This window comes from Parasteatoda tepidariorum, chromosome 2 (genome assembly GCF_982258835.1).
Source record: "Parasteatoda tepidariorum strain Cologne lab strain chromosome 2, Ptep-v5.0, whole genome shotgun sequence".
NCBI classification, from domain to species: Eukaryota; Metazoa; Arthropoda; class Arachnida; order Araneae; family Theridiidae; genus Parasteatoda; species Parasteatoda tepidariorum.
Genome location: NC_141756.1, coordinates 111,401,851 through 111,414,654, shown reverse-complemented (window position 1 = coordinate 111,414,654; position 12,804 = coordinate 111,401,851). Strand labels below are relative to the sequence as shown.

Sequence of the window (12,804 nt, the reverse complement as noted above, 5' to 3'; positions counted from 1 at the left end):
ATTTAATCTGAAGGAAAAAAAAAAAAACCAGAATATCAGTTTTGTTACTGAACTCATAGAATTTCATTTGAGAATAAAATAAAACTTGTCAACCAAGAAGCATATTCTTTAAATACTTTTTTAATGAAATCAACTGGTGCATCCAATAAAGTGCATAAGGAGTTTCGATAAAATATTTTACTATTTTAATCACAGAAAAGTAAATGACCCTATTACAAAATTCAATTTCTTTGCAACTTATATCTTACCCTATTATTAAATTAAAAGAAAGTAAATTAAATTAAACCAGAAAGTAAATTATAAAAAACCTCGTTGATTAAATAGCTTTTGAGAAAATATTTTTTCTTTGTCAAAATCACAAAACTAATTTTTTGACATTATTAAATGTTTAATATCAATCAAACTTAATATAAAAGATTAATAAAACATTTTCATCAAAAAAAATTAATAATCTAAGCCACATCAATGAAAAAGCATATTTCTTTCTCTTCTAAAGGAAACAAAACATAAACACTTTAAGATCAACATCATAAAGTCCTTTTAGGCTTTGCTCGCTGCAAAGTTCTTTTCCATGCCTGTTTCTTCACAGGGAATTGCTTTCTGTGACTTTCTACTTCCTCCCAGATTTCCTTCTGGTCCTCCTCTGGTATGCAACGTCTGTACTCTTTCATAAGGTCATAAGCCTCAAAAGGTTGCTCGAGAGTTCGAGCATGAGCAATTGCTTTCTGGCTGACATGCTCTTTGACATTTTCGATGCCTTTCATGTTTTTTATTTCCCACCTGTGACACCAAGGGGGTGGTTTCAGCCTCACCTGAAAAAAGAACCAAGAAATGGAATATGATAAGACATTGTCCTTCCAAGAGCCCATTTAAATATAACCTATTCATATTTTGGCAATTTCAATTTCAGACTTCATCCAAAAATAAGCAAATCACAAACCCACTCCCTGCTTATATAAGTAAGAAGTACCCCATCTTGTTTCATTTTTTTTCTTTACTGTTGCAGGGGTGACTGTTAGCCCAACTCAAAAATCCCGAAAATTTCATGAGTTTAATAATTATTGACGCATTTCAAAAAAAATTTCTTATAAATTTAATTTTTAATTAAAGGTCTTTATAAATTTAAATCATTGATATTTTCAAAACGTGAAATTCTAAATAAATTAAATGCAGCATAATTTAAATGAATAATTATGTAATAAGTTTACTTTTTATCTCTAATCACATCTATTGTTATGCCAGAAAAATATATTTACAAATGAAAGATGCCGAGGATGAATTCTAGTTCTAATATTTTTAAATGAAATATACAAGAATTTTTACAGATAAATGATTTCTTAAAATTTCTGGACCTTGGATTTCCAGAAACTTCCGTATCGCTTTTTCCGGAGCACAATCCTGATTTTAAAACATTTTTAAGCAAAAGCATCAGCTATACCCCTCTTGTCTGCAAAAAATATTAAAATCTCTAAGAGTTTTAAATGGCCGCTAAGCTAAGACTAAGCAAGTAGTATTTATTACTCAGCCGCCCCCTTATTTTAGACAAAGGAAAAAGTAGATCTTTTTTGTCAACCACATTATCATTTCTGCAATTTAAGTAAAGAACATTTCCTATATTCAGGGGTGATAGTGACATAAAATGAAAAGCTCTAAAAATTTTATGAGCAAAAAATTGATATCAATCTATATACCATACATGTTTCGTATTTAACATAATTTTTTTAAAATAAGATTTATAAATAAATTATCTACCAGTGATGAATATCACACCTTTATAGTAACTAAAGACTTACTCATACAAGAACCACGATTTTGGATTTTTATAACTGCGTGAATATGAATCGCAATGTTAGATTTTAAAAATTGCGTGAATTTAAATCACAATATTGAATTGTAAAATCGAGTGAATACGAATATGACGTAAAATTTTTTTATGCCATGTGGATACAAATCGCAACGTGAACTTAAATTAAGTAAATACGAAAATCCATATTACATATTCAAACCGCTTGAATAGGAATCGTGATACTTAATGATTCTGGAGCAGTTTCAAATATTGAAAATGGCAAAAATATATGAAACCAAAGGAATCAATTGCGCATTTCGCCAATTTGCAGAGGAATCACATGCATGTAAGCGTCTCATTAGTGGGAATCAGCGAAACTTTCAAAGTTTGAAATTTAGATTGAGGAATTCCAGGAAAATTTTGGTGAATTAAAAGTTTTTGATTGCCGAAAATTTGAGAACCAACGGTCTTAAAAAATGCGGAATTCCGTGATGTTTCCAGAAATATCATATTCCCTGCTCCTAATTTTTAGACCCAGAAGGATAATACGAAAAATCTGGAACTCCAGGATACCCCAGGAATATAATCAATCATTCCTGTACATTCTTTACTTAAAAGATTATTATTTGATTATGAATCCCTATCTTTTTTTAAAATAATTTTTTGCCAGATATACCCATGAAGTCAGATCAGAATTCAGGTATAATTGCTATGGGTTTTTATGTGATTCTTTAAATTTCTATTTTTTTAACACAATATTATTTCAAAACTCAGAATCAGAAATTTGGTTAAAAACAACAGTGCAAAGATGAGGAAAAACAGATTTTCTCCAAAGATTGTTGAAAACTCGGACAAGAACACATAAAAAATTGTTCAAGGTCAATTCTCAGATTGATTTTTTTCATAAGTATTAAAATATAAAAGCATGTGAGATTGTAATGAAAAAGCTATAAATATGGTCGCTACCCTAAATTTATTAGTCACAAATGGCAAATTGTATTTTACAAGGCTTTTATATTATATCTACATAAATATATAATTAAATTAAAAAAAAAGAGAGTTTAAAAACAAACAATAACTATGCACCACCCTTTACCATAATAAATCTTCTTTTAACCTACTTCAAACTAATCTATTTTTTTAAAAAAAATGTTATGGAAATTATCTCTAAAGCAATATTTACATCTAGAACCTTTCTAATAATCTGATTACAAAGAGAAAAAAACTAATTTTTTTTTTCCCCCTTCTTAAGATTCTTTCTTTGTGAAATTTTTCCGACAGAAAAAATAAAATTAATGTAATAAAATTAATTTTATTTCATTTTTTAAACTATTTAAAGTCATTCTTTAATGAATCAATACATAAAAATTTATTGTAAGAATTCACATTACTAGAAGTGAAGTTACTTAAATATTTTTTTCAAATATAGTATGTTTATTTCACATAAATTGCAAAATTATTAATAATTGTACATTAAAATTGCAAATCAGCATAGAGCAGATGGAAAAAAAAATTCAAGTCATGAAGTAAATGAAAAAATAAAAAGCTGCAAAAGAAAGGGCCAAGCAATGAGAATGAAACATATAAAATAAATAGCATAATCAGCATCCATCATTTAAAAGAATGATAATAAATTAAATGAATGAGAATAAAAATCAATCAGAAATTCTGTCAATTTGAAATAACAACTAATGAACAAACAAAAAAATCTCTTTTTCTCAAGAAATAACAGTAAAAGCTATAAAAATAACTAAAAACTACTAAAGTTTTTAAAAGTCACTAATACAGGAAACAGTAAAATTATGAAGATAACATTAATTGTACCCTTTAGTGAACTTATTTTAGTACAATCAAATACTTTTCAAAAAGTTGCTGAATAGTTTCATATATAACTATATGAAATTATTCCACTATAATATTAGAAATTATTCGACTATTTTAATATTTTTTTCAGTAACTGAATTTAAATAAAACCCCAAAAGTACATCTAATTAGTAATGACTGAATGCTCATTGTGATTATCAATAAACAGACTCGACATAAAAAATTTTCAAATTTATTAAATATGAAATTCCTAATTTTCAACAATCAAAATTAAACTTATTTTGCAAATCATAATTTCATTTACAAACAGCCTATTAATTAAACACTTCAAAAAATAACAATTAATAAAAGAAATTTTGTGAATAACAAAATAGCATACTAAGCGTCTAAGTAAAAATTATACTAAGCGACTAAGTAAAATAAAAAAAAAACATTTTCAGTCTTTAATTTAGAAACTTAGGTACCATTCTATTTCGAAGGACATAAAAATAATTTACTAAATTACCTATATTAGACAACAACTATCCCCAGTTACAGAAGCAATATTGTCATCAAAAATAGTTTGGAGAAATTTTCATATTTTTTACCCAAAGTGGAATATTATCCCTACTTCATTTTAATAATTAGTGGTATTAATTACAATCACAGAGTAGAAAAAAATCAATTATTATTTTGCAAATATGAAAATTTCTGAGTCATATTGGGGAAAAAAAAGTATTTTTACACACCTTTAAGGGATTGACACGAATGGGATCACCCGGAACAATAAACTCCGGTTCCATGTTGAAAGGGAAGGTGCTAAACTCTGGTGGTGCATCTCGAAGGTAGTAAAGCTCATCATCAAGTCTCTTCTCCAATCTTAACACTTCTATGGATAGCAGTGAAGGATTGTACATATCATACAAAATTTCAACACCTGAAAGATAAGTCTAATATTAATTAATGCTGCAAAAAAAAAATAACTTTATATTATAATAATTCACAACAAAAATTTTTTGCCAATGTAACCAGTTTCAACATTATTAAAAAATCAAAACTTTTCAATATATTTTTTTGCCTGTCCAGATTCTAATAGTACTTCTTAAGTATTCGTATTCTTACTTCTATTATTAGTACTTTGTATGTATTAGTATTTCTTAATTTTGCCCTGAAGGAAAAATTAAGAAATTTAGGACAGGGGCCAGTTGTAGAATTTTTTAACAGTAGCCACTTTCTAAAACATATGGCCAGTTTTTACAGGGTGCATAGCCAGATTTTTCAACAAAAAATAAGCACCTTTTAAGCACTCAAAAAATATTTTTACTCGCTTTCCAAAAAAAAAAAATCATAATTAGGATCTGTGCAGTAATAATTTTTTTATTATTATTGTTTAAACTTCTTAATTTATAAAGATAAAATCAATAAAATTCAAAAACATTTTCGAAAACTTTACATAATCATGATAAAATAACTAGCTTGTGTTAAATATTGCAGAGAAAAGTGCGAAAATTATGAATATTTTGAAATTTAGAACGGCAATACATACGGCAAAGAAAAAATTCGATTTTTAAAAGATAGAAAATTAAGCAATTTGTACAAACCCCAAATAAAAATAGCACCTTTAAAGGCTTTTAAAAACGCAAATAAAAAATAAGCACCTTTAAGCACTTTTTAAAAATGCTACACACTCTGTTTTAAAATTTGTTTTCTTAGAATTAAAAAAAACATTTGATATTAATAATGTAAGGCATTTCTTTTGAATCTCACAATATGGTAAACATCATCACAAGGCTCATCTCTAAAGTGAAGAAACTTTTAAGAATAAAGAAATTTTCAGATTATAAATAATCATTATCCTGTATTTATTAAAAAAATAATTATATAATGCATGTAGGGTACATTCAGAATCAAAAAAGTGCCATCGGCAAATCGCTAATGTTTAGTTCCCTGAGGGTGATGTCCCACAGTAGTATTGCTAAAAATAGTGCCACATTCAAATAAAGCCTAAAACAATTTCAAAGTTGTAAATCATTATTTTTTAATTTAGCCACCAAGTGGTAATAGGAGTGAAAATAAATGCATGTTAAATGAATAAATTAATGTTTATTAAATATGATCATTTTAGTTTTATTACTTTTATAATTATTAATTAGATTTGCTTAGTAATGCAAAAAAATAAGTGTGAGTAAAAATGATAAGTAATCCATACATAATATCATAAAGCAATGGGATAACCATATCATAGGTATCATGTCAAAAGAGAACGAATCAATTGTGTAAAACTCTAGATACCATAACTAAAATTAAGAACTTTTAGTGGTTGAGTTTCTGACCAATAGGATTTGATCACTCTTGGTCCAAGTTAACATGGATATGATTAGCTACATGTATTGGCTCGACAATATTTTGCCCATAACGGTAACAGGCATTTAAATGATTTGGGTATATGACTTCAGTTTTTTCTAATTTTGATTTGGTTACTTTTGGTAATATATCCACATTATAACTTTTTTCATAATGCTTCAGAAGGCGATCAACAGAAAAGAACAGTTCAATATTTTGAAGAATGTTAATCAGGGTGCATAGCAAAATTTCTCAACAAAAAATAAGCACCTTTAAAGTATTCAAAAAATATTTTAAGCACTATATACATTATCAAAATGTAAAATAATTTTCAAAGACAATGCATGATCATGATAAAATAACTAGTTTCTAACAAAGAACTCTTTTCTTGATTATATTAGTCATTATAAAAAGATCAAGAGATTTTTCGGTTCAATATCAGAGGGTGGAAAATGAAGCCTGACAACAATCTCACTGAACCCAGCTCTGTAGACGCACATGTGAACTCTCAAGTATTTCATCAAACATGTAAAATGATTGGCACTTTCGCATGCTATGGACTGACGGTGTGCCGAAATGGATTGTGGTTGAATGAATTGTAAAAACATTGAATAGAACAATGTGAAAGACAAGCTTTTGCATAATATGTGGCAAATATCGACAAAGTAAAGAAAAAATCTCACTAACAAAAAGGGAAAATTAAGCACTTTTTGAAAACACCTAATGAAAAAAGCACCTTTAAAGGCTGTTAAAAAATTAAAATAAGCCCCTTTAAGCACTTTTTAAAAAACACCATGCACCATGTTAATTCTCTGCAAGAGCTCTAGCACCAGGATGACAATGTATATGATATTGTATAATTATTAACAAGTTTCATTTAACACACTGATACAATTACGATGCATGCCATAAAACAATGAAGTTGAATTAATAACATATTATATATTACTTTTTACAATATCAGAAGGACAATTTTAGTAAGAAAAACATCTTCAATATGATTTAAATAGTAAAATGCCAATTTCAATAATTAAGGAATGACAAAACTAAAAGTTTAATTGCTTGCCTTTTACGTAAATAAAATTTATATGTAATGCATTGATAGATAAAGAAAAAAAAAAAACTTATATTTTAAACAAAAAGCTTTCACAAAAAATTTTGGAAGAAATTTTTTTTATGAAAACAAAATATGTTACTTAGTTTGTCTACCTATTTAAGTCTATATAATTTAAGAAGGTTCTATTCACTCTGAATAGTGAACAATAGGAAGTACTAGGTGACTCAACATTGCAATAAGAAAGGAAAAAATTACAAGTAAAAACATAGCACATACCTGCCAACATTAGAAAAATAAAATAACGGAGATTTTACTAGCGAAATTTTTTAGGCTAAGAGCAAAGTTTTGATACATCATGCATGTCAAAAAGAGAAATTCAAAATTGGAAATAATATAAGCACTTATATTTAGTGAAGTAAAAAATATGTATATAAATCATAACCTAAAAAAATTTTTTTTAAACCATTATATATAATTACTTAAACTATTAACACTTAACGTACTGCAGTACTGGCAATAGCACTATCTGTTGAGGAATAAGAGACAGATTTTTGTCCTCAGCGGATATTTAATTGTTAATTTTTCATTTTTAAAAAATTTCTTCAACAAATACGGAGAAATTTGAGAATAAACAGGAGATAGATGTAAAATACAGGAGTCTTTGTTAAAAAACAGGAGACTTGGCAGGTATGTAGCAGTCCTCTTAAAAAAAGAATTCATACCCTGATGATCAACGACATTTCTTAAGACAAAAGTAGCCCTGAGTCCAACGTAGCTTCGTGCAATACAGATTCCCACAAATCTATTCTGCTTACCAGGATCATACTTATCAGAAGCTGTTACAGCCAGAATAGATCCTGCAACACACACTATCAAATACAGGATACAAGTACTAATGCATTTAAATAGATTATCACTTAGATGCTCATTGTTATGTCATAAATATGTTAATAAAGCCAATGTATTAAAAGAACTATAGAGATCCCTCTTCATATCACTTATTTTTAGAGAGACAGAAAAAAATGTGATACATCCCAATGAGTGATATAATGAATGTTCATATAAAATAAGTGGAATTTTCATGTTGAGTAAATATATATATTAAAACTACTTCATCAATTAAAATAATAATACACAATTATCAGTTATTTCTACTTTCTTAATTATAATCACAAGAAAAGCAGCAGCAAACATCAGACTTGTCAGATGAAAAGGAAAACTTATCAGATGAAAAGTGATAATTTGGAAAATTGCCATGTATATTAAAAAGCATCAGCTTATAGATCTATTAATAAAATAGTAAGTTCCACCTCTGAAACAAATTGAATAGCTTTTAATTGGTTGTCTTTTAATTTTTGTTGTCTTTAATTATTCTTGATTTAAATAAAAATGTGTTTCATTTTGCTTACAATGCAAATTATCTCTTTTTAAAAAAATTTTTTTTTTTAGAAATTTAATTAATATTAAATTTTTTTCCTTTCCATTATATTTGGTATTTCAAAAGTTTTTGGATACGCAAAGTATTAAGAAATTTCGAAATTATTATTTTTTATATTATCATAGGCATTTTTCATGTATTTGGCAAATTGACAAAAAAATTAAAAATAAAATCATAAAAATTATAATTTTTATCACTCATGAATCTTGAGCAAATAATCAATTAATTATCTTAAAATATCTAAAAAGAGTGTAAACTTTTAAACAAAATAAAGTTTTAAAATTATGTTGAATGTTAAAGTCAACTGAATGTTAAAGTCAACTAACTCTCATTTAATTCAGAGTTTATAGATATAAGCGGGGGAAAAAAATTTCTTAAAAATCCTTGATAAAATATTTTAATTCACAATAATTTCAAGTTTCTAATGTCAGTTCTTTTTGGCACATCTAAAAAAAAATATCTACATACATTTTGAATGTTACACTTAGGTGGTTGTAACTGCTTTAAAATAGTAATAGAAATATGAAAAAAGCAAAACATTGGCACAATCTTGTATTTTATAATCCAATTTCTAATAATAAAAATCTTATTTAACTACTTGAAAACTTCTTAAAACAAGTTTAATAACATGTAAAAGTTAATGTATTTAAAGAAATATTCTTGGAGTTGGAAAAGTTCTGGTTTAAGTTGCATTTTGAGGAAGTTAATCTCTGAATATGTCAATTTCAAAATGCATAGTAATATTTTTTTTAAAGCACTTCTAATATTTTACTTACCAACATAGAATTCTGGGATATTTATAACACTGCGTCTTTTTAACATATCTTCTCGTTCAAGTTTTTCTCTAATTTTGTTTCGAAATTCATACCTAGGATCTGGCAAAAATTCTGGATAAATAAACCTAAAATTATATTTTTAGCATCAGGCAAAAAGGAGTATTGTCAAACTAAAAACATGAAATAGTTTAACTGTGTAGAATAAAAAATAAAACCTGTGCTCAGCTAAAGTATTGTCAATTTTTTCAGTTTTAACTTCTTTCTTCTTATAGGTAGAAGGTTGTTGATCTGTAGAAAAATATCTCCCTATAAATTGAATAATTTATTATTAATTATTATTGACAAAATATTATCCTTTATTAAACAAATCTGTTTTTGACTATACAAAATGAACCATATAAAGTTTTACCCTTCCCAAATGAAAAATCTTTCTGCAAAAACTCTAACGTTTTGCGACAATGTCGCCGTGTTGCCTCAATTCTGCTACGGGGAACTCACATCATGTCAGAAACACCAAATAAGTGGTGCAGTTAATTTTAACAAAAATTGTCAAAAAATAGAATGGGGCAGATGAACCATACTAAAGGGAGGGAGAAAAAAAGAAAAATCAATTCTATTTTATAAGATTTCAATGCTATTGAGTTTGATATTAACGAGTATTTATGAAAAAAAAGTTAGGGAATTCTTTTTTAAAAGTAGTTCTTAATTTATTTATATTAAAATACATAAAAATGAAAACTGTTGAGTTAGATACTTTTTGATAGATTAATAATTATTACATTTATTCATTATAATAATAGATTTTATAGATATGCAGAAGAGCTGAACTTCCTATGCCGGTTGTCTAGATTTCCGTATTGTGATCAGCGGCAGAACAATCTCAAAGTCGCAAAAAACGGAGAAAAATATCATTAAAGAAGGGGGCAAACTCGAAGCCACCTCCCCAACCAAATAAATTATAGCAAGTTAATGAACTAATCCCCAACGTTGTGATCAACAAAATCAAAAGTAAATTATAAAACACAAAACTCATTACTAGTACAGGTGACTGAAGACAACTGCTTCACATTTCGGGAACAAAATGATTTAAGTAACACAGTTAAGGACATGATACTTAGACTTAGTTAAACTCAAAATAAAATTTTCATTGTTTTCCGTGATAACCTCTCGCAGCTTGTTGGGTGTGCATTGTTTTTCTAACTTTTGAGCTTCAGTTAAAGGCGCTTTTAGCTTTCATGTAAGCCAAAATTGACAGATATGCAGCTTACTCAGCACAGAAAAAAGTAGTCAAATACTTCCTGTTTAATAAATAAATATATCTCAGTCAAAAGAAAAAAATAAAATTATATTTGTTGAAGTTTTCTATGTAAAAATTAGTGTATTACATTTATTTTTCTTCTACGTACTTCTTTATTGATACCGACTTTATTTACTCAAATTAATAAATTTTTTTCCAGTTAACAGCTTCTGTAAAAAGTTTTCGATCAAAGGTCAATATAATTATATATTTTAATGTGTCTAAATTATTTATATCACAGACAGTGACGCCGTTATGCTACTAAAGGATCAAAATATTACGGATGATCATAGTTTATCTAATGAGGAAGCAATTGTGAAGCTAAAAACTGCTATTAAAGAAGAACTGGAAAAAGACAAGGTAAAATAATAAACTACACACTGATTCAAGTATACCATATTTAAAAGTAAATTTCCTAATAATGTTTTGTATAAAATTTTGCTTCGCTGCTCGAACCTTTCTTATTTCGGAAATTTTCTTATAATTCTTACAAAAGACAGGGTAAATGACTTAAAAGTGAGATTTCCTAATAATATGTAGATTCAGATATGTAGATAAAATATTTATGACTGGTTTGTTGTGGCTCTGTTGTGACATAAAGCAAAGTTTTCTTGCTAATAATAAGCTATTTTCATAGCTGTTGTAATTTTGCATCAATGGTTTTTGACTATATCAAATATAGCTATCGTTCTGTACACCAACTCTGAAAATGAGCCAAAGAGCCTGAAGAAAAACCTTAGTTTCTTGAAAATTTAAATTGTTTGTGTTTTAAATATTTAAATAGTTACTCTAATAGTGCTTTATTCGTTCTCATAAAATTGTGAGAGATTGAGAAATTTTCATTGATTTCCATAATTTTCATCCACATTAAAAAAATTAGCCAAAGTGGCAAGTTTTAGAAAAGTTAATAATTTTTAAAATATCAGAGTTGCCAGTCCATAATAAAACCAATATTATTTATGAAATTATAATATATTCCATACCATTCTGGTATATTTCATAGCTGTATGTGTATATATTTCTTTAAGATAGCTTTAGGTGCTTTGCTTTAAGTTTTCACTTCCTTGGCAAAAAAGTTTTTACTTTTTTAGAAAAAAAAAACGCTTTTAAAGTATGTCTGTTATCATGCTTAAAAAGTTTATGCCAAATTAATATTATACCAAAGAAGTACCTACATTAAGTTCAGGAGTCTGTCCAGGCCAAATTTACTACCGTTTAGCGGTACCTTCACAAATTCAACTTTTACTTAAAATTTCATTTTTGTATCCCGTAGGAAATGATAAATCCATATTTTTGTGTTGATTTTTTAATATAATTTTTAAATTTCTCAAATTATGTCAAAATTTTCACAAAATAGAAGATACCTCTCAGAAAAACCTAGACAGACCCCTGAAGTTATAAAGTTAAAAGTTCATCTTTGTGTAATTAAATGTTAAGGTGCATTTTATTCGTATTATTCCTTAACCTTCCGTTAGTCGCGTGCTCCTCACGGGTGCATCCCTACTGCACTTCCACCTCCTTTGCCGTCAATAGATTTTTCCGGGGGTCGAGCCTAATGTTATGTTCCTAACTTTGGATTACTCAAATGTCCGTGTAAAAAAGACCTTAGAACATGTCGATGGAGAGTTGGAACCGCTCAAATCACCCCTCTGGTGCAGCGCAACCATTGACGCAAGTATTATGGATATAATATTTTTATGAATTAAATATATATATTTTATCTCATTTTCTGTCCTTCTCAACGTAGCAGGTATAAATGGTCAAGTTATGTACACAGAAAATGGTTACGGAGTAAAAAACCGCAGAACCTTCTTGCGTCAATTGGTTGAACATCTTGTGATGGAGGAAGTGATCCGACGCGGGAGTAAGAAAAATTTATCTTCGGTACTTCGCTAAATAAGTTTTTTGATATTTATCTCTCTAAAGAGTCTTAAATTGGTAACATTTAACTATTTAAACTAGATTAAATTTCAATTGGCTTTCAAAAAATCAGAAACACCTCATAGGTGCAGCGCGATTAACCATGTCGGAAACAAGTGAGCGACTAACGGAAGGTTAAATGGTATTTTAAAACAAAGCTAAAAAGTGGAAGAAGTCAAATGTAATGTTGACGCAAAAATTTAACATGCGTGCTTCCGCAAGCTTATTAGTTTAACATATAATACCTTACTCATAATTAGGACTGGGTGATAAATCGATGCATCTGAAAATATCGATTTTATGCAATCATCGCCGCTCCAATGTTTGTATTGTCAAATTTTCAAAGCATCGGAAATTGTGATTTACTGAGATGGGTACGATATT

At 27.8% G+C, this 12,804-nt stretch overlaps 2 protein-coding genes across 3 annotated transcripts in view; one reads left to right on the top strand and one right to left on the bottom strand.

The window, feature by feature from the left end:
* Positions 1-104: 104 nt before the first annotated feature.
* On the bottom strand, positions 105-10,401 carry mRpL19 (mitochondrial ribosomal protein L19). Of its 2 annotated transcripts, none has more exons than XM_016068324.4 (6): positions 10,246-10,401; positions 9,419-9,509; positions 9,204-9,328; positions 7,712-7,846; positions 4,339-4,526; positions 105-812 (listed from the first exon to the last, which is right to left on the bottom strand). In XM_016068324.4, the coding sequence occupies exons 1-6, from the start codon at positions 10,310-10,312 to the stop codon at positions 528-530; spliced, it is 891 nt and encodes a 296-aa protein (XP_015923810.1). In that variant the 5' UTR covers positions 10,313-10,401; the 3' UTR covers positions 105-527. The 2 variants fall into 2 exon arrangements, with proteins under 2 accessions (XP_015923810.1, XP_015923809.1); XM_016068323.4 differs by having other exon boundaries at positions 10,240-10,400.
* Positions 10,402-10,488: 87 nt separating this feature from the next.
* The window catches only part of LOC107452042 (transmembrane protein 94-like protein l(2)k05819), a 107,859-nt gene continuing 105,543 nt past the window's right edge, over positions 10,489-12,804 (top strand). The window contains exon 1 of the mRNA XM_043052039.3: positions 10,489-10,860. Within this exon, the coding sequence (XP_042907973.2) occupies positions 10,756-10,860 (105 nt within the window). The 5' untranslated portion in view covers positions 10,489-10,755. The remainder of the gene's footprint in view (positions 10,861-12,804) is intronic.

Bases quoted from the DNA above. Each gene is read 5' to 3' on its own strand.
- mRpL19 (XM_016068323.4), bottom strand. From the start codon at position 10,312: ATGTCCTTAACTGTGTTACTTAAATCATTTTGTTCCCGAAATGTGAAG. The intron at 9,510-10,239 runs GTAATGAGTTTT...TTCAATTTATAG, and splicing joins GTCTTCAGTCACCTGTACTA to GGAGATATTTTTCTACAGAT. The intron at 813-4,338 runs GTGTGTAAAAAT...TTCTTTTTTCAG, and splicing joins TTCGTGTCAATCCCTTAAAG to GTGAGGCTGAAACCACCCCC.